This window comes from Polyodon spathula, chromosome 3 (assembly GCF_017654505.1).
Source record: "Polyodon spathula isolate WHYD16114869_AA chromosome 3, ASM1765450v1, whole genome shotgun sequence".
NCBI lineage: Eukaryota > Metazoa > Chordata > Actinopteri > Acipenseriformes > Polyodontidae > Polyodon > Polyodon spathula.
Genome location: NC_054536.1, coordinates 448404 through 472036, shown reverse-complemented (window position 1 = coordinate 472036; position 23633 = coordinate 448404). Strand labels below are relative to the sequence as shown.

General features: G+C 41.9%; 1 protein-coding gene across 3 annotated transcripts in view; it reads left to right on the top strand.

Moving 5' to 3' along the window:
- The first annotated feature begins 11667 nt into the window (after window positions 1-11667).
- LOC121309767 (protein-cysteine N-palmitoyltransferase HHAT-like protein) overlaps window positions 11668-23633 on the top strand; it is a 28447-nt gene continuing 16481 nt past the window's right edge. For 2 of the 3 annotated variants that reach the window (XM_041242947.1, XM_041242959.1), the window contains exons 1-4: window positions 12984-13165; window positions 18586-18728; window positions 21098-21165; window positions 22051-22164. In XM_041242947.1, the coding sequence (XP_041098881.1) occupies window positions 18623-18728; window positions 21098-21165; window positions 22051-22164 (288 nt within the window). In that variant the 5' untranslated portion in view covers window positions 12984-13165; window positions 18586-18622. Of the gene's footprint in view, window positions 11865-12983; window positions 13166-18585; window positions 18729-21097; window positions 21166-22050; window positions 22165-23633 lie in introns of those variants that run through there. The other variant, XM_041242951.1, reaches the window with a different exon arrangement.

Below are 23633 nucleotides of genomic sequence, written 5' to 3'. Positions count from 1 at the left end.
TAGCCTGCAAAGAGAAACTGCTGCTTCTCATGACTGATCAATATATACTGAGAGACATACACTAGCCTGCAAAGAGAAACTGCTGCTTCTCATGACTGATCAATATATACTGAGAGACGTACACTAGCCTGCAAAGAGAAACTGCTGCTTCTCATGACTGATCAATATATACTGAGAGACGTACACTAGCCTGCAAAGAGAAACTGCTGCTTCTCATGACTGATCAATATATACTGAGAGACGTACACTAGCCTGCAAAGAGAAACTGCTGCTTCTCATGACTGATCAATATATACTGAGAGACATACACTAGCCTGCAAAGAGAAACTGCTGCTTCTCATGACTGATCAATATGACTGAGAGACGTACACTAGCCTGCAAAGAGAAACTGCTGCTTCTCATGACTGATCAATATATACTGAGAGACGTACACTAGCCTGCAAAGAGAAACTGCTGCTTCTCATGACTGATCAATATCCACTGAGAGACGTACACTAGCCTGCAAAGAGAAACTGCTGCTTCTCATGACTGATCAATATATACTGAGAGACGTACACTAGCCTGCAAAGAGAAACTGCTGCTTCTCATGACTGATCAATATATACTGAGAGACGTACACTAGCCTGCAAAGAGAAACTGCTGCTTCTCATGACTGATCAATATATACTGAGAGACGTACACTAGCCTGCAAAGAGAAACTGCTGCTTCTCATGACTGATCAATAATATACACTAGCCTGCAAAGAGAAACTGCTGCTTCTCATGACTGATCAATATCCACTGAGAGACGTACACTAGCCTGCAAAGAGAAACTGCTGCTTCTCATGACTGATCAATATATACTGAGAGACGTACACTAGCCTGCAAAGAGAAACTGCTGCTTCTCATGACTGATCAATATATACTGAGAGACGTACACTAGCCTGCAAAGAGAAACTGCTGCTTCTCATGACTGATCAATATATACTGAGAGACGTACACTAGCCTGCAAAGAGAAACTGCTGCTTCTCATGACTGCAATATATACTGAGAGAGTACACTAGCCTGCAAAGAGAAACTGCTGCTTCTCATGACTGATCAATATATACTGAGAGACGTGCACTAGCCTGCAAAGAGAAACTGCTGCTTCTCATGACTGATCAATATATACTGAGAGACGTACACTAGCCTGCAAAGAGAAACTGCTGCTTCTCATGACTGATCAATATATACTGAGAGACGTACACTAGCCTGCAAAGAGAAACTGCTGCTTCTCATGACTGATCAATATATACTGAGAGACGTACACTAGCCTGCAAAGAGAAACTGCTGCTTCTCATGACTGATCAATATATACTGAGAGACGTACACTAGCCTGCAAAGAGAAACTGCTGCTTCTCATGACTGATCAATATATACTGAGAGACGTACACTAGCCTGCAAAGAGAAACTGCTGCTTCTCATGACTGATCAATATATACTGAGAGACGTACACTAGCCTGCAAAGAGAAACTGCTGCTTCTCATGACTGATCAATATATACTGAGAGACGTACACTAGCCTGCAAAGAGAAACTGCTGCTTCTCATGACTGATCAATATCCACTGAGAGGCATGCACTAGCCTGCAAAGAGAAACTTCTGCTTCTCATGACTGATCAATATATACTGAGAGATGTACACTAGCCTGCAAAGAGAAACTGCTGCTTCTCATGACTGATCAATATATACTGAGAGACATACACTAGCCTGCAAAGAGAAACTGCTGCTTCTCATGACTGATCAATATATACTGAGAGACGTACACTAGCCTGCAAAGAGAAACTGCTGCTTCTCATGACTGATCAATATATATTGAGAGACGTGCACTAGCCTGCAAAGAGAAACTGCTGCTTCTCATGACTGATCAATATATACTGAGAGACGTACACTAGCCTGCAAAGAGAAACTGCTGCTTCTCATGACTGATCAATATATACTGAGAGACGTACACTAGCCTGCAAAGAGAAACTGCTGCTTCTCATGACTGATCAATATATACTGAGAGACGTACACTAGCCTGCAAAGAGAAACTGCTGCTTCTCATGACTGATCTGAGAGAATATGCAAAGAGAAATGACTGAGAGACGTACACTAGCCTGCAAAGAGAAACTGCTGCTTCTCATGACTGATCAATATACACTGAGAGACGTACACTAGCCTGCAAAGAGAAACTGCTGCTTCTCATGACTGATCAATATATACTGAGAGACGTACACTAGCCTGCAAAGAGAAACTGCTGCTTCTCATGACTGATCAATATATACTGAGAGACGTACACTAGCCTGCAAAGAGAAACTGCTGCTTCTCATGACTGATCAATATATACTGAGAGACGTACACTAGCCTGCAAAGAGAAACTGCTGCTTCTCATGACTGATCAATATATACTGAGAGACGTACACTAGCCTGCAAAGAGAAACTGCTGCTTCTCATGACTGATCAATATATACTGAGAGACGTACACTAGCCTGCAAAGAGAAACTGCTGCTTCTCATGACTGATCAATATATACTGAGAGACGTACACTAGCCTGCAAAGAGAAACTGCTGCTTCTCATGACTGATCAATATATACTGAGAGACGTACACTAGCCTGCAAAGAGAAACTGCTGCTTCTCATGACTGATCAATATATACTGAGAGACGTACACTAGCCTGCAAAGAGAAACTGCTGCTTCTCATGACTGATCAATATATACTGAGAGACGTGCACTAGCCTGCAAAGAGAAACTGCTGCTTCTCATGACTGATCAATATATACTGAGAGACATACACTAGCCTGCAAAGAGAAACTGCTGCTTCTCATGACTGATCAATATATACTGAGAGACGTACACTAGCCTGCAAAGAGAAACTGCTGCTTCTCATGACTGATCAATATATACTGAGAGACGTACACTAGCCTGCAAAGAGAAACTGCTGCTTCTCATGACTGATCAATATATACTGAGAGACATACACTAGCCTGCAAAGAGAAACTGCTGCTTCTCATGACTGATCAATATATACTGAGAGACGTACACTAGCCTGCAAAGAGAAACTGCTGCTTCTCATGACTGATCAATATATACTGAGAGACATACACTAGCCTGCAAAGAGAAACTGCTGCTTCTCATGACTGATCAATATATACTGAGAGACGTACACTAGCCTGCAAAGAGAAACTGCTGCTTCTCATGACTGATCAATATATACTGAGAGACGTACACTAGCCTGCAAAGAGAAACTGCTGCTTCTCATGACTGATCAATATATACTGAGAGACGTACACTAGCCTGCAAAGAGAAACTGCTGCTTCTCATGACTGATCAATATATACTGAGAGACGTACACTAGCCTGCAAAGAGAAACTGCTGCTTCTCATGACTGATCAATATATACTGAGAGACGTACACTAGCCTGCAAAGAGAAACTGCTGCTTCTCATGACTGATCAATATATACTGAGAGACGTACACTAGCCTGCAAAGAGAAACTGCTGCTTCTCATGACTGATCAATATATACTGAGAGACGTACACTAGCCTGCAAAGAGAAACTGCTGCTTCTCATGACTGATCAATATATACTGAGAGACGTACACTAGCCTGCAAAGAGAAACTGCTGCTTCTCATGACTGATCAATATATACTGAGAGACGTACACTAGCCTGCAAAGAGAAACTGCTGCTTCTCATGACTGATCAATATATACTGAGAGACGTACACTAGCCTGCAAAGAGAAACTGCTGCTTCTCATGACTGATCAATATATACTGAGAGACGTACACTAGCCTGCAAAGAGAAACTGCTGCTTCTCATGACTGATCAATATATACTGAGAGACGTACACTAGCCTGCAAAGAGAAACTGCTGCTTCTCATGACTGATCAATATATACTGAGAGACGTACACTAGCCTGCAAAGAGAAACTGCTGCTTCTCATGACTGATCAATATATACTGAGAGACGTACACTAGCCTGCAAAGAGAAACTGCTGCTTCTCATGACTGATCAATATATACTGAGAGACGTACACTAGCCTGCAAAGAGAAACTGCTGCTTCTCATGACTGATCAATATATACTGAGAGACGTACACTAGCCTGCAAAGAGAAACTGCTGCTTCTCATGACTGATCAATATCCACTGAGAGACGTACACTAGCCTGCAAAGAGAAACTGCTGCTTCTCATGACTGATCAATATATACTGAGAGACGTACACTAGCCTGCAAAGAGAAACTGCTGCTTCTCATGACTGATCAATATATACTGAGAGACGTACACTAGCCTGCAAAGAGAAACTGCTGCTTCTCATGACTGATCAATATCCACTGAGAGACGTACACTAGCCTGCAAAGAGAAACTGCTGCTTCTCATGACTGATCAATATATACTGAGAGACGTACACTAGCCTGCAAAGAGAAACTGCTGCTTCTCATGACTGATCAATATATACTGAGAGACGTACACTAGCCTGCAAAGAGAAACTGCTGCTTCTCATGACTGATCAATATATACTGAGAGACGTACACTAGCCTGCAAAGAGAAACTGCTGCTTCTCATGACTGATCAATATATACTGAGAGACGTACACTAGCCTGCAAAGAGAAACTGCTGCTTCTCATGACTGATCAATATATACTGAGAGACGTACACTAGCCTGCAAAGAGAAACTGCTGCTTCTCATGACTGATCAATATCCACTGCAAAGAGATGCTGCTTCTCAGACTGAGAGACGTACACTAGCCTGCAAAGAGAAACTGCTGCTTCTCATGACTGATCAATATATACTGAGAGACATACATTAGCCTGCAAAGAGAAACTGCTGCTTCTCATGACTGATCAATATATACTGAGAGACGTACACTAGCCTGCAGAGAAACTGCTGCTTCTCATGACTGATCAATATATACTGAGAGACGTACACTAGCCTGCAAAGAGAAACTGCTGCTTCTCATGACTGATCAATATCCACTGAGAGACATACACTAGCCTGCAAAGAGAAACTGCTGCTTCTCATGACTGATCAATATATACTGAGAGACGTACACTAGCCTGCAAAGAGAAACTGCTGCTTCTCATGACTGATCAATATATACTGAGAGACGTACACTAGCCTGCAAAGAGAAACTGCTGCTTCTCATGACTGATCAATATATACTGAGAGACGTACACTAGCCTGCAAAGAGAAACTGCTGCTTCTCATGACTGATCAATATATACTGAGAGACGTACACTAGCCTGCAAAGAGAAACTGCTGCTTCTCATGACTGATCAATATATACTGAGAGATGTATACTAGCCTGCAAAGAGAAACTGCTGCTTCTCATGACTGATCAATATATACTGAGAGACATACACTAGCCTGCAAAGAGAAACTGCTGCTTCTCATGACTGATCAATATATACTGAGAGACGTACACTAGCCTGCAAAGAGAAACTGCTGCTTCTCATGACTGATCAATATATACTGAGAGACGTACACTAGCCTGCAAAGAGAAACTGCTGCTTCTCATGACTGATCAATATATACTGAGAGACGTACACTAGAAACTGCTGCTTCTCATGACTGATCAATATCCACTGAGAGACCCTGTGATCGGGATGTTTCTCTTTACACCGGCAGTAGTACTGACTAGCTTAAATATGACTCTTATGTGATCGGGTCGTTTCTCCTTACGACGAACTCCTGCAAAGAGAAACTGCTGCTTCTCATGACTGATCAATATATACTGAGAGACGTACACTAGCCTGCAAAGAGAAACTGCTGCTTCTCATGACTGATCAATATATACTGAGAGACGTACACTAGCCTGCAAAGAGAAACTGCTGCTTCTCATGACTGATCAATATATACTGAGAGACGTACACTAGCCTGCAAAGAGAAACTGCTGCTTCTCATGACTGATCAATATATACTGAGAGACGTACACTAGCCTGCAAAGAGAAACTGCTGCTTCTCATGACTGATCAATATATACTGAGAGACGTACACTAGCCTGCAAAGAGAAACTGCTGCTTCTCATGACTGATCAATATATACTGAGAGACGTACACTAGCCTGCAAAGAGAAACTGCTGCTTCTCATGACTGATCAATATATACTGAGAGACGTACACTAGCCTGCAAAGAGAAACTGCTGCTTCTCATGACTGATCAATACACTACTGAGAGACTGTACACTAGCCTGCAACTGCTGCTTCTCATGACAATATCCACTGAGAGACGTACACTAGCCTGCAAAGAGAAACTGCTGCTTCTCATGACTGATCAATATATCACTGAGAGAACTGCTGCTTCTCATGACTGATCAATATATACTGAGAGACGTGCACTAGCCTGCAAAGAGAAACTGCTGCTTCTCATGACTGATCAATATCCACTGAGAGACGTACACTAGCCTGCAAAGAGAAACTGCTGCTTCTCATGACTGATCAATATATACTGAGAGACGTACACTAGCCTGCAAAGAGAAACTGCTGCTTCTCATGACTGATCAATATATACTGAGAGACGTACACTAGCCTGCAAAGAGAAACTGCTGCTTCTCATGACTGATCAATATATACTGAGAGACGTACACTAGCCTGCAAAGAGAAACTGCTGCTTCTCATGACTGATCAATATATACTGAGAGACATACACTAGCCTGCAAAGAGAAACTGCTGCTTCTCATGACTGATCAATATATACTGAGAGACGTGCACTAGCCTGCAGAGAAACTGCTGCTTCTCATGACTGATCAATATATACTGAGAGACGTACACTAGCCTGCAAAGAGAAACTGCTGCTTCTCATGACTGATCAATATATACTGAGAGACGTGCACTAGCCTGCAAAGAGAAACTGCTGCTTCTCATGACTGATCAATATATACTGAGAGACGTACACTAGCCTGCAAAGAGAAACTGCTGCTTCTCATGACTGATCAATATATACTGAGAGACGTACACTAGCCTGCAAAGAGAAACTGCTGCTTCTCATGACTGATCAATATATACTGAGAGACGTACACTAGCCTGCAAAGAGAAACTGCTGCTTCTCATGACTGATCAATATATACTGAGAGACGTACACTAGCCTGCAAAGAGAAACTGCTGCTTCTCATGACTGATCAATATATACTGAGAGACGTACACTAGCCTGCAAAGAGAAACTGCTGCTTCTCATGACTGATCAATATCCACTGAGAGAGACGTACTGCAAAGAGAAACTGCTGCTTCTCATGACTGATCAATATATACTGAGAGACATACACTAGCCTGCAAAGAGAAACTGCTGCTTCTCATGACTGATCAATATATACTGAGAGACGTACACTAGCCTGCAAAGAGAAACTGCTGCTTCTCATGACTGATCAATATATACTGAGAGACGTACACTAGCCTGCAAAGAGAAACTGCTGCTTCTCATGACTGATCAATATATGATCACTGAGAGACGTACACTAGCCTGCAAAGAGACGGTGGAAAGGTAAATACTCACACCCTGAGGTTTTCATGCAGGTAGGTATATAAAGGATAGAAATGACAAATCATGACGCGTTCTAATACATTTGCATTGATGCATGGAATGGATATTTCTTGACACACATTCTTGAGGGTATCAGAATCTTCGCTCTTATTGGGTTATCAAGGCTGGATCTTGGGAACAGCTTTGATGAAATGTTTTGTCCTGTGAAACCCAGTAACCAACAGGTGACAACCACTAACATCACTGGAATTAAAGGCAATCTTCCCCCATGCAATCTGCTTTCCACTGCTGTGTGAAGACGAGGGTCACAGTAGCTGTTTTGTGGTTCAGCAGCAAGACCACACTGATTTGTTCTTTGCCAAAAGTCATTGTTTCAGTGCTTGACATGTGAAAGCACTACACTTACAGTATGTGGATATAAAGATATATAGAGTGTGCATTGCAGCCTAGCTCCTGTGAAATCTATCTCACCAATCAGAACACGGGTATGTGATATATAGAGTGTGCATTGCAGCCTAGCTCCTGTGAAATCTATCTCACCAATCAGAACACAGGCATGTGATATATAGAGTGTGCATTGCAGCCTAGCTCCTGTGAAATCTATCTCACCAATCAGAACACGGGTATGTGATATATAGAGTGTGCATTGCAGCCTAGCTCCTGTGAAATCTATCTCACCAATCAGAACACAGGCATGTGATATATAGAGTGTGCATTGCAGCCTAGCTCCTGTGAAATCTATCTCACCAATCAGAACACAGGCATGTGATATATAGAGTGTGCATTGCAGCCTAGCTCCTGTGGAATCTATCTCACCAATCAGAACATGGGTATGTGATATATAGAGTGTGCATTGCAGCCTAGCTCCTGTGAAATCTATCTCACCAATCAGAACACGGGTATGTGATATATAGAGTGTGCATTGCAGCCTAGCTCCTGTGAAATCTATCTCACCAATCAGAACACGGGTATGTGATATATAGAGTGTGCATTGCAGCCTAGCTCCTGTGAAATCTATCTCACCAATCAGAACACGGGTATGTGATATATAGAGTGTGCATTGCAGCCTAGCTCCTGTGGAATCTGTATCTCACCACTGGAAGGGCTAGAGTCTCACACTCTCCTGAGAACAGAATCTTTGTTTATATTGAACGAGTCAGGCGGGAGGATTTGGGAATAGAACATTTTTACAAGTTTGATTCCCCCCCCCCCCCCAATCTGAGCTTGATGCCATTATGGCAGCATTAATCAAATAAGAGATTGATCTGTCATCTCAAATAGAAAAGTAAATCATACTGTATCTTGTAATTAGAAAAAGCTGAAAATGTTTCTATAGGCTATAAAAAGGTAAATCTGTATTTTAATTATTAAATATTTTGTACAGTATCTGCTCAGGGTAATGTCTGCAATGTTAAAAGCCACCACCAGAGGGTCTCATTTTAGCGAAGTGCTGTAAACAGTGTTTACATGCTGTATCTGTCATTGAAGAGTGAAGAATCAGACACCTGTGTCATTACAGAGTGAAGAATCAGACACCTGTGTCATTACAGAGTGAAGACTCAGGCACCTGTGTCATTACAGAGTGAAGAATCAGACACCTGTGTCATTACAGAGTGAAGAATCAGACACCTGTGTCATTACAGAGTGAAGAATCAGACACCTGTGTCATTGCAGAGTGAAGAATCAGACACCTGTGTCATTACAGAGTGAAGAATCAGACACCTGTGTCATTGCAGAGTGAAGAATCAGACACCTGCGTCATTGCAGAGTGAAGAATCAGACACCTGTGTCATTACAGAGTGAAGAATCAGACACCTGTGTCATTGCAGAGTGAAGAATCAGACACCTGTGTCATTACAGAGTGAAGAATCAGACACCTGTGTCATTGCAGTGAAGAATCAGACACCTGTGTCATTGCATTGTGAAGATTGATTGATTGATTGATTGATTGAAAAGAGTGAAGATGTATGGTATACATACCATATACTTACATACTCTGACTGTGCCGATTTATTTTAAGACCAGACCATCAACATCATCAGCTTGCCCGCCAGTTTCTGGACATGTGCGATTTATTTTAATAAATGAACAATAAATGTAATTACACTTGGGACTATATTACACTGCAGATGTATACATAATAAAAGTTTCTGGTTTTGTCTTAATTTAAAATATGTTTTAATTATTTGAATAGTTTTTCTTCCCCCAAAGGACAGTTAGCCATGTTATAAGCAGTATAAATCACTTTGAGCCGTGTCGTTCCAATGATATATACCACTCCTGGGTGGTTAAAGGCCCTTGGTACATGTATGCAATAAGGCCTGACAGGTGTTGAATATACAGATGCATCGGGACGTTGAGAAGTCTGTATATTCAATGCATACAGACACCCTGAAGGGCTTTATCGCATTTGTAATCCAGGTCAAACAGTGGATTTGTAAAAAAAAAAAAAAAAAAAAAAAAAAAAACAGAAGTAATTTTTATGGCAAAATCTTTTGTTTTTTATTAAATATCCTTACGCCAATAAAGGAACCTCAAAATGAGTCCCATGTATATCTTTGAACTGCACACAACCTTAAGCTGAATAAATGGATTTAATTGAAACATGCAAAAGTAAGTAACTATTTATTTTTAATGTGTTGAATTTTACATTGCCATCCACCAGGAGGCAGAGTTGAGACAGCACTGAATTCTTCTTTTTTCTTTGCGTGCAAGACGCTGTTGTTTCAGCGGAACGGGAATCTCAGATTTCAGTAATTTTTCAAGGTCTGTGTCAGAGAGGGTGGATAGTGTGTAGAAGTGTCTTTTAAGCACGGAGAATCCACAGTGAATGAATGATTTATTGATTGCATTTGCAGATGATTTAATGAGCTGTGATGGGCGCTTAGGGCCCGAGTGAATGATAAATTTGGCCGGAGGCCTCGTCCGTGGGTGCTTGAGGGCTACCTGTGTGAGGCCGGCTGGAGAAACATGAACAGCTACATGCATCCCAGTGCTGCCAAAAGACGAGGCCTCACAGCTGAATTAACTCTACTTGATGGATGTAAGACCATATTTGAAGTGTTTGTAGAGCACAGAAGCATTTCACCAGCGCTGTTCATTGTGAACACAGTTCATTACAAACGTTCTTCACACACACTGACCTCTATACCTGTGTTTTCACAGGTCGCAGGTGGTTTGTGTAAATAACACCACAAATACCAAACTGACACAGGAAGGGAAGGGATATACTCGCCACTTCCAACATTCAAATTATGAAAGGTATCTGTGGTACTGGTAGCTGTCAATTAAACAGGTGGTACAGCTGGAACTTCTGCTCAGTACAGAAACGATGATGTGGAACAGCACTGGTTACAATCTAGGATATCTATCGAAGTCAGCACAAAAACATGAGTGTTCCCAAAGTCACTTGTGAGCCACTGTTACACTCAAAACAACCGGACAAACCTGTGTAACAGAAATGTTATAGAAAATAGGATTGGCTGGGCATGGAAAAGTACTGGCATCTTGCACTCCTATAATCTTGCTCGCATAACCTTGTATGCTTTACTTAAGATAAAGTTTATTATGCAGAACGAGGTATTGCAAGACGTCTACACTGCAGCTGTGAGACAATTGATAACAAGACGAGCCAGAACTGTCTCTGCACATACACCCAAAGCAGCCATTCTCTTATCTGCTTGCTTAGCTATATGCCACGTATGCATAGTTATAAATTGTTTCCCTTATATGCTAATGTCTGAATCATCATTGGCTAACCCTCTGCCTTACTGACAGTTTTAAGGTATATAAGAAACTGATTTAACTCTGTATGTTGGAACACTACTCGATGATTATCTAGCACCCTGTGTGTTGAGAGTGTTCTCAGTTTGCAAACTTAAGAAATAAAGGCCTGTGTGTTTGGAACTCGCAGTCTCTCTTTCCACGACACCTAGATTGATGTTCAACTGGATGAGCAGAAGCACAGGGATACAATACATCACAACAAGCAAGTAAGAAAAATCGTGAGGTTCTTAAACGATTGACTGATTCTGTTGTTTACCTTGGCAATCAATCAATCAATCAATCGTTATTTATATAGCGCCTTTCATAGTGGACCACCATCACAAAGTACTTTATAAGATGCAGTAACAAGAAGAAAATTGATAATACAATCAAGAACTGGCATTCAGAGGGCACGATGAAGGCACCAATTCCTCAAATAGAGGTGGAATTACTTTCTCTGATCTCTGACTATGACAGCATGTTAAGCAGTCACTTGTCAATCAGTTTTCTCTGGCACCTCTATGAAGATTCAGAACGAGTAAAAGCAGAGCTACCTGAAGCCGGTACAGAGCTGTAATGCAGATTAAACACCCAACGATGGAAACGCAGCTCAGCGGTCTCGTGTTTCGGGTATGTGACTGACAATGACCCGAAAGAACGGTTGTTATGTGAAAATGTGTTACAATTTACTATAATAATAATAATAATAATAATAATAATAATAATAATAATAATAATTTTAAAAGCCCATTTTTCCAAAGGGTTTCCCAATGGGATTAAAAATTCTAAGAATCTAAAAATAATTAGATTTTTATTATCGGCTATATACTGGACATGCTATAAAGATCGTTACGCTGAATTTATTAAATTTTTAACTGGCTACCGATATTAAAAATTAACCGATCAAAAATTATAATCCAGTCCATATAGCCTTTATATATATATATATATATATATATATATATATATATATATATTATATATATATATATATATATATATAAATTATATGTGTGTATGTGTGTGTGTGTGTGTGTGTGTGTGTGTGTGTGTTATCAACGAAATTACAAAATGATATCTCAAAAGTTTAAATCATATTTAATGTTAGATTTCAAAATGTCACATTTTTCAATTGCTGTCAATTTTTCGTTAAGTATATGGGGAAGTAGAAAAGCGGTGTGTAATTCAGTGTATTAGCGTGACATTATTCAGCAGCTTTCAGTCTGCTTTATGAAGCCACGGTTGTTAACTCTACAGGGCATGTAGTGAGCTGATTGATACCTGCTGGAATCTTCAAGGACTTTTCTGAAGGGCTTGTAAATTCCAACAGTTAGACTGAACAGTAAAACGGAATCGCAGTTTCTTGTAATTCTATCCTGTTAAATATGTATTAACCCTTTCAGTACCCACTAACAGAGAGTAAAAAAGCAAGGAATATTATACTGGCCTATTAACACACTCATAAATAATGCATTGCTATTACACTTAAAACGCATGTGTACAGTAAATGAGCAAGCATCGTCAAGATCACCAAATAGGTTCCTCTTATATCTGCAACCCATTACCGTTAGAACGTGCTAATACAGTAAGTGCCGATGTGATTCAACACGACGCTCCCTGTGCCCAATGCTCTCGCCCGCAGTTTCTCGCTGTGTGTGAGTTTTGATAGACAGCTACTGAACCAGCCCCTCTGCAGTTCTGGTTAAAAATATAAATATCTCCAGCAGACCCCCCTCCCCGTCCCCACTGCCTTCTCCTCGTCTGATCCACCAGGAGCTAACATTCACTGCTGGGCGCTTCATCAGCAATACCACCAACTGGACGCATGCATTAGTTAAATACCACTTGGGCTTGACATTTTTTCCTTTTCTTTTTTCTTTGAATTAAAGAGAAGGGGATTTTCACTTCTGAGATCTGTGTGTGCAACCAAGGTCAGTAAGCCAATGTTAGTAAGAAAACAAAACAAAACAAAAAAGATGAAGCTAATGTATTATCATTAGAATATTATTTCCATTACACAGAAAGTACCCCTCATTTGCATGCATCACACTTTGCCGAGCGCCATTAGAGAATAGAATGGAGGACAGAATGCCTGTCTGACTCGGAATTTACTGCATTCACTCGAAGCAAATCTTAAACTGCAGACACTGCAATATAACATTTAAATTTATAGACCTATATATCAATAGAATAACGCTTAATAAACAGGAAGAACAAACAGTATGTGTGTGTGTATATATATATATATATATAGACACACACAAACACACACTCACATGCACGCAGGCACACACACACACACACACACACACACACACACACACTAGATGCATGTTGGATGTCAATGTTTTACTGCAGTGTACTCTACCGAGGCCCACTGAGCGCTACAGCAGCTGTACCACTCAGAGCAACTGCAAAGTTTAAAATAGAAGGGTTACATGTGCAGCTGACCTCGTTTTTTAACGGAGCTTGAAAGCGTCGCTGTCCAATTTAAGCAGCTACTGTACTGTACCTCACAGTCGCTTTCACGTGTGGCCAAAAAATATGATGAATGCCCTGAAAAGAGCAAATGCTTTTCTACCTCCGATCTTAAAGGGAAAGTTCTTTAATGAGAAAACATATATATATATATATATATATATATATATATATATATATATATATATATATATATATACATACACCTATTTGAATACAAACAAATTGTATTCTTATTGTGCAGTACGCTGTAGCTTACATACTATCGCCCAGTCGAGTCCAAACCCAAATGTTCTTACTGAGAACAGAGCAAGCCTTATTGTTGTATGTAACTGAGCCAGACTGTAAATTATTGTTTTTGTAATATGGTAGCCTCCAGATTCTAAAGATTAGAATGTGCAAGTGCAGCGCTGAATGTTTTCAGCATGATATGTGTTTCTCCTGCTCAAGTGTCCTCTCCAAAGCAAAGTGCGATATTATTCCGTGTCTCGAGTACCCTGCGTCTGTCACTCATGGGGCCGCCTGACAGCGGCTGCTTTTTGACTGACACATTGCGCTGGATTAAATAGCGCGCGGGCTATCAAAGGCATGCTGTACTGCTGACTCAAAACCAATACTGAAATACTGCAGGATTAGGATATGAATTCTCTCTCTCTCTCTCTCTCTCTCTCTCTCTCTCTCTCTCTCTCTCTCTCTCTCTCTCTCTCTCTCTCTCTCTCTCCCTCTCTCTCTCTCTCTCTCTCTCTCTCTCTCTCTCTCTCTCTCTCTCTCTCTCCTCTCTCGCTCTCTCTCTCTCTCTCTCTCTCTCTCTCTCTCTCTCTATATATATATATAGAAAGTGCAAAGCTTCATGTGCAACAAGTTGTATAAATACTTGCTTTGAGATCAGAATAACCCAATGATAAATCCATAGTGTTTTTTATAATTTGTTTGAAAGTTTATCCTTGATATTAGGGTTTTTATGTCGTTTTTAAAATTAATTTTATTTAGTTATGCCAAAAGATGTACATATTAAGCGCACTGTAACTCTGCATAATAACATTGTTCTGATGTGTAGGCACACATGGTTTACTAAGTAACTGCTATGTACATACACAGTAATTAGCGACATGTCATTTAAAGTGTTTCCAGATTCTCTTGCCAGGTATGCATTACTGAGCTGTAAAGTGCAAGACAGTCTTGTAATGGCTGTTGTCAAAATACACAGACAAGTTGTACTGCTTTCAGACTTTGACAGATAGTGTCACACAAACAAGCATCACAGTGTGTAATAAAACACCGTGAAGACAGTAAAGCATCACAGCGTGTAATAAAACACAGTGAAGACAGTAAAGCATCACAGTGTGTAATAAAACACAGTGAAGACAGTAAAGCATCACAGCGTGTAATAAAACACAGTGAAGACAGTAAAGCATCACAGTGTGTAATAAAACACAGTGAAGACAGTAAAGCATCACAGTGTGTAATAAAACACAGTGAAGACAGGAAAGCATTGCAGTGTGTAATAAAACACAGTGAAGACAGTAAAGCATCACAGTGTGTAATAAAACACAGTGAAGACAGTAAAGCATCACAGCGTGTAATAAAACACAGTGAAGACAGTAAAGCATCACAGCCTGTAATAAAACACAATGAAGACAGTAAAGCATCACAGTGTGTAATAAAACACAGTGAAGACAGTAAAGCATCACAGCGTGTAATAAAACACAGTGAAGACAGTAAAGCATCACAGTGTGTAATAAAACACAGTGAAGACAGTAAAGCATCACAGTGTGTAATAAAACACAGTGAAGACAGGAAAGCATTGCAGTGTGTAATAAAACACAGTGAAGACAGTAAAGCATCACAGCGTGTAATAAAACACAGTGAAGACAGTAAAGCATCACAGTGTGTAATAAAACACAGTGAAGACAGTAAAGCATCACAGTGTGTAATAAAACACAGTGAAGACAGGAAAGCATTGCAGTGTGTAATAAAACACAATGAAGACAGTAAAGCATTGCAGTGTGTAATAAAAAACAGTGGAGTGCTCAGACGATGACCAGACCATCACTTCTCTTTATCACCTCTACTCTGAACACTGCATACGATGCACAGACCATCACTTCTCTTTATCACCTCTACTCTGAACACTGCATACGATGCACAGACCATCACTTCTCTTTATCATCTCAACTCTGAACACTGCATACGATGCACAGACCATCACTTCTCTTTATCATCTCAACTCTGAACACTGCATACGATGCACAGACCATCACTTCTCTTTATCATCTCAACTCTGAACACTGCATACGATGCACAGACCATCACTTCTCTTTATCATCTCAACTCTGAACACTGCATACGATGCACAGACCATCACTTCTCTTTATCATCTCAACTCTGAACACTGCATACGATGCACAGACCATCACTTCTCTTTATCACCTCAACTCTGAACACTGCATACGATGCACAGACCATCACTTCTCTTTATCACCTCAACTCTGAACACTGCATACGATGCACAGACCATCACTTCTCTTTATCACCTCAACTCTGAACACTGCATACGATGCACAGACCATCACTTCTCTTTATCACCTCAACTCTGAACACTGCATACGATGCACAGACCATCACTTCTCTTTATCACCTCAACTCTGAACACTGCATACGATGCACAGACCATCACTTCTCTTTATCACCTCAACTCTGAACACTGCATACGATGACCATCACTTCTCTTTATCACCTACTCTGAACACTGCATACGATGCAGACCATCACTTCTCTTTATCACCTCAACTCTGAACACTGCATACGATGCACAGACCATCACTTCTCTTTATCACCTCTACTCTGAACACTGCATACGATGCACAGACCATCACTTCTCTTTATCACCTCTACTCTGAACACTGCATACGATGCACAGACCATCACTTCTCTTTATCACCTCAACTCTGAACACTGCATACGATGCACAGACCATCACTTCTCTTTATCACCTCTACTCTGAACACTGCATACGATGCACAGACCATCACTTCTCTTTATCACCTCAACTCTGAACACTGCATACGATGCACAGACCATCACTTCTCTTTATCATCTCAACTCTGAACACTGCATACGATGCACAGACCATCACTTCTCTTTATCATCTCAACTCTGAACACTGCATACGATGCACAGACCATCACTTCTCTTTATCATCTCAACTCTGAACACTGCATACGATGCACAGACCATCACTTCTCTTTATCACCTCAACTCTGAACACTGCATACGATGCACAGACCATCACTTCTCTTTATCACCTCAACTCTGAACACTGCATACGATGCACAGACCATCACTTCTCTTTATCATCTCAACTCTGAACACTGCATACGATGCACAGACCATCACTTCTCTTTATCACCTCAACTCTGAACACTGCATACGATGCACAGACTCTGAACACTGCATACGATGCACAGACCATCACTTCTCTTTATCACTTCTCTTTATCACCACTACTCTGAACACTGCATACGATGCACAGACCATCACTTCTCTTTATCACCTCTACTCTGAACACTGCATACGATGCACAGACCATCACTTCTCTTTATCACCTCAACTCTGAACACTGCATACGATGCACAGACCATCACTTCTCTTTATCACCTCAACTCTGAACACTGCATACGATGCACAGACCATCACTTCTCTTTATCACCTCAACTCTGAACACTGCATACGATGCACAGACCATCACTTCTCTTTATCACCTCAACTCTGAACACTGCATACGATGCACAGACCATCACTTCTCTTTATCACCTCTACTCTGAACACTGCATACGATGCACAGACCATCACTTCTCTTTATCACCTCAACTCTGAACACTGCATACGATGCACAGACCATCACTTCTCTTTATCATCTCAACTCTGAACACTGCATACGATGCACAGACCATCACTTCTCTTTATCACCTCAACTCTGAACACTGCATACGATGCACAGACCATCACTTCTCTTTATCATCTCAACTCTGAACACTGCATACGATGCACAGACCATCACTTCTCTTTATCATCTCAACTCTGAACACTGCATACGATGCACAGACCATCACTTCTCTTTATCACCTCAACTCTGAACACTGCATACGATGCACAGACCATCACTTCTCTTTATCACCTCAACTCTGAACACTGCATACGATGCACAGACCATCACTTCTCTTTATCATCTCAACTCTGAACACTGCATACGATGCACAGACCATCACTTCTCTTTATCACCTCAACTCTGAACACTGCATACGATGCACAGACCATCACTTCTCTTTATCACCTCTACTCTGAACACTGCATACGATGCACAGACCATCACTTCTCTTTATCACAGCTGTTATCTGTTTCATTATTTGGTAATGTTTAAAAGCTGTATTGATAATATCAGCACTATAATTCAAAGTTTAAGGTACTGGTAAGTAACTTTACAAGAGGATAACTGTAAGATAAGTAATGAAATGATGTCAGTGTCTTGTACTGAAAAGCAAATGAAAATGTGAATATACATGTCTAGGCCTGCCGTCTTGAAAGAGTTCAACAAGCATTGCACAGGTATTACTGTATGCATGTGACAGTTCATTTGTTTCCATGGAAATTGATGTCATTCTAAAAGTTGTTTCTGTGGCTTCTGTAAGTGTTTCAAAATAGTATTCTGAAACATGCATTACTCATCTGTTAGAAGTGGTTTAGTTAATGATTTGCACAATGGCTTTTACTGTGGGTAAGATAATGATGGTGCAACAATGAATTGCTTTACTCACAGTATAGGGCCCTTTGGTACTCATTAACTTACTAATTTACTCTATTCTTCTCCACACAGATCTTCTATTACCTCTCTCTGGAGCTAAGGTTCCAACATGGGGATAAAGGCAGCTCTTCCAAAATATGAGTTGTATTTCTACACACTGGTGCTCTCCCTCGCAGGTCTCTGGGCAGCAAGTTGGATCTTTGAAGCATCTAGTGGTAAGCTGATAGAGAATTTCCTGTGATACTAACACAGGCTTTCTTTATTACATTTAGTGCCTCTAATCACTGTTCATGTACGTAGGATTTACTTCCAAAATACATGTGTACTTACACACAAATACAATGTTATTATACACAGTTAGAATGCACTTCATGTGTAAATATTTTTTCAACATGTATGTAGGTACACAATTGTAAGAATAGGGTTAGGGTTAGGGTTAGGGTTAGGGTTATGAGTAGGGTGTGCTTGCTATGCTGTGTAGTGCAGTGTGGAGTGACACTGGAATGCAGTCACTGATAGCTCCTGTATCTGTGACAGAGCTGCAGCAGGGCTGTGTGGAGTGACACTGGAATGCAGTCACTGATAGCTCCTGTATCTGTGACAGAGCTGCAGCAGGGCTGTGTGGAGTGACACTGGAATGCAGTCACTGATAGCTCCTGTATCTGTGACAGAGCTGCAGCAGGGCTGTGTGGAGTGACACTGGAATGCAGTCACTGATAGCTCCTGTATCTGTGACAGATCTGCAGCAGGCCTGTGTGGAGTGACACTGGAATGCAGTCACTGATAGCTCCTGTATCTGTGACAGATCTGCAGCAGGCCTGTGTGGAGTGACACTGGAATGCAGTCACTGATAGCTCCTGTATCTGTGACAGAGCTGCAGCAGGGCTGTGTGGAGTGACACTGGAATGCAGTCACTGATAGCTCCTGTATCTGTGACAGAGCTGCAGCAGGGCTGTGTGGAGTGACACTGGAATGCAGTCACTGATAGCTCCTGTATCTGTGACAGAGCTGCAGCAGGGCTGTGTGGAGTGACACTGGAATGCAGTCACTGATAGCTCCTGTATCTGTGACAGAGCTGCAGCAGGGCTGTGTGGAGTGACACTGGAATGCAGTCACTGATAGCTCCTGTATCTGTGACAGAGCTGCAGCAGGGCTGTGTGGAGTGACACTGGAATGCAGTCACTGATAGCTCCTGTATCTGTGACAGAGCTGCAGCAGGGCTGTGTGGAGTGACACTGGAATGCAGTCACTGATAGCTCCTGTATCTGTGACAGAGCTGCAGCAGGGCAGTGTGGAGTGACACTGGAATGCAGTCACTGATAGCTCCTGTATCTGTGACAGAGCTGCAGCAGGGCAGTGTGGAGTGACACTGGAATGCAGTCACTGATAGCTCCTGTATCTGTGACAGAGCTGCAGCAGGGCTGTGTGGAGTGACACTGGAATGCAGTCACTGATAGCTCCTGTATCTGTGACAGAGCTGCAGCAGGGCTGTGTGGAGTGACTGGAATGCAGTCACTGATAGCTCCTGTATCTGTGACAGAGCTGCAGCAGGGCTGTGTGGAGTGACACTGGAATGCAGTCACTGATAGCTCCTGTATCTGTGACAGAGCTGCAGCAGGGCTGTGTGGAGTGACACTGGAATGCAGTCACTGATAGCTCCTGTATCTGTGACAGAGCTGCAGCAGGGCTGTGTGGAGTGACACTGGAATGCAGTCACTGATAGCTCCTGTATCTGTGACAGAGCTGCAGCAGGGCTGTGTGGAGTGACACTGGAATGCAGTCACTGATAGCTCCTGTATCTGTGACAGAGCTGCAGCAGGGCTGTGTGGAGTGACACTGGAATGCAGTCACTGATAGCTCCTGTATCTGTGACAGAGCTGCAGCAGGGCTGTGTGGAGTGACACTGGAATGCAGTCACTGATTGCTCCTGTATCTGTGACAGAGCTGCAGCAGGGCTGTGTGGAGTGACACTGGAATGCAGTCACTGATAGCTCCTGTATCTGTGACAGAGCTGCAGCAGGGCTGTGTGGAGTGACACTGGAATGCAGTCACTGATTGCTCCTGTATCTGTGACAGAGCTGCAGCAGGGCTGTGTGGAGTGACACTGGAATGCAGTCACTGATAGCTCCTGTATCTGTGACAGAGCTGCAGCAGGGCTGTGTGGAGTGACACTGGAATGCAGTCACTGATAGCTCCTGTATCTGTGACAGAGCTGCAGCAGGGCTGTGTGGAGTGACACTGGAATGCAGTCACAGATAGCTAACGTGCTGGGAATCAAGTGAATAATTATGTGCAACCTCGTGCTCACATATTAACTACTTTAAATGCACGTGAAGTGATGTACAGTCCCGTGCCTAAATACAATTATACATTTCTAAACACACCTGAAACACAAACCCATTTATATCCCGTGTACCAATGCCTATACACCAACATTTAACACACCACACTCAACATATAACAGAAAATATACACAGGGTTGGGCACTTTGTCACAAAAGGTTATAGAAACTTGCAATAATTCAATATTTGTAAGTAGTGCAAAAAAAAAAAAAAAGCTTTGACATTTTGAATTTGAATTTCAGCTAATGTGAACAGGAAGGCCTTTAAGGAGAGCGTCAAGCCAGGATGGCATTACTTTGGTCGTAAAATGGTGAGTTTGTATAGTGTGATCGCTGGAAAGGTGCTGGAGTGCATTTCATAACAGTGTTCAACCCCCCTGAGCAGGTTCTGAACAAGGCAGCAGCTGGGCATTTAAAACAGGGGACACAATTATTCAAAAATGATTGGGCAATCTACATTTAAATAAATACATGTTGACATATCATTCAATATATTTGAATATTTCCCTCAACACAGGTTTAGGTATTCATTCTAATCTGTTAATGCAGTTGCCATGGGGATTTCTTTTTTAATTTAAAGATATAATGTAGCATTTGTTTTTTCATTTAACTGCACTTGTCAGGCCTAAAATAAATACATGTTTATTTCTAATTTTGTTTTTTAAGAGGTGTTTGTTTTTAATCACAATAAGCTTTTCCAACCATTAAAAGGTGCTTACTTTATCAGATATATTGTTTTTGTAACTTTGGTACTTAAAAGGCCCGAACCTCAGTTTAATAGGTCCATACTGTTCTGTGTCACTTTAACGCTTGTCCAGTGGTATACAGCGGGGCGGCCAGCCTGGTCCTGGAGAGCCACAGGGTCTTCTGGTCTTCATTCCACCCAAGTTCTCAATTACTTAATTGAACTAATTCTTTTCTTCATTGCTCAACACTAACATCTGTTTCCAGGTCTTCAGCCACTGATGATTTAAAGATACCCAGAATCCCTGCAGGATTGTGGCTCTCCAGGACTAGGGTTGCCCACCCCTGGCTACAGTATAAGGACCTGGCACAAGATTTCGTTTTTATCGGAACACATCAGCTGGGGAGGAAGCAGGGCAGCCTGTGGATACTTGAATAAAGTTCCTGTGTTATGGTTGTGTATTGGCAGCGTGTTGTGTTACTTTTTCACAGCTGATCTGTCTCTTCTATAGGACGTAGCTGACTTCGAGTGGGTCATGTGGTTTACAAAGTTCAGGAACCACATTGTCTTTGCCCTGTCCGGTCACGTGATCTTCGCAAAGATCTGCTCAATGGCGGCACCTCAGGTGGGTTTAACAATTCTTGTACAATACTGTAGCTACTGTAATAATGAATACTGAGCCATTATCATCTACAGCAATCAGTACTGAACCATTATTGCCAGTCTGTGGAGCCTGACAGTGTTACGAGACTTACCCTGAGCTTCAGTAAATAAAATCGGATACACATGGAACTTATACAGGGGGAGTGGCATTGACCATGGCAAGCCTGTGGGTTGAGATGGAACCTCTTACACAAGGACAGTGTTATTGACCCTGGCAAGCCTGTGGGTTGAGATGGAACCTCTTATATAGAGAGAGAGTGTTTATTAACCCTGGCAAGAATGTGGGTTGAGATGGAACCTCTTATATAGAGAGAGTGTTATTGACCCTGGCAAGCCTGTGGGTTGAGATGGAACCTCTTATATAGAGAGAGTGTTATTGACCCTGGCAAGCCTGTGGGTTAAGATGAAACCTCTTATATAGAGAGAGTGTTATTGACCCTGGCAAGCCTGTGGGTTGAGATGGAACCTCTTATATAGAAAGAGTGTTATTGACCCTGGCAAGCCTGTGGGTTAAGATGAAACCTCTTATATAGAGAGAGTGTTATTGACCCTGGCAAGCCTGTGGGTTGAGATGGAACCTATTATATAGAGAGAGTGTTATTAACCCTGGCAAGCCTGTGGGTTGAGATGGAAGCTCTTACACAAGGACTGTGTTATTGACCCTGGCAAGCCTGTGGGTTGAGATGGAACCTCTTACACAGAGAATGTTATTGACCCTGGCAAGCCTGTGGGTTGAGATGGAACCTCTTACACAGAGAGAATGTGTTATTGACCCTGGCAAGTCTGTGGGTTGAGATGGAACCTCTTATATAGAGAGAGTGTTATTGACCCTGGCAAGCCTGTGGGTTGAGATGGAACCTCTTACACAAGGACAGTGTTATTGACCCTGGCAAGCCTGTGGGTTGAGATGGAACCTCTTACACAGAGAGTGTTATTGACCCTGGCAAGCCTGTGGGTTGAGATGCGACCTCTTACACAGAGAGAGAGTGTTATTGACCCTGGCAAGCCTGTGGGTTGAGATGGAACCTCTTATATAGAGAGAGTGTTATTCACCCTGGCAAGCCTGTGGGTTGAGATGGAACCTCTTATATAGAGAGAGTGTTATTGACCCTGGCAAGCCTGTGGGTTGAGATGGAACCTCTTATATAGAGAGAGTGTTATTGACCCTGGCAAGCCTGTGGGTTGAGATGGAACCTCTTACACAGAGAGTGTTATTGACCCTGGCAAGCCTGTGGGTTGAGATGCGACCTCTTACACAGAGAGAGAGTGTTATTGACCCTGGCAAGCCTGTGGGTTGAGATGGAACCTCTTATATAGAGAGAGTGTTATTGACCCTGGCAAGCCTGTGGGTTGAGATGGAACCTCTTATATAGAGAGAGTGTTATTGACCCTGGCAAGCCTGTGGGTTGAGATGGAACCTCTTATATAGAG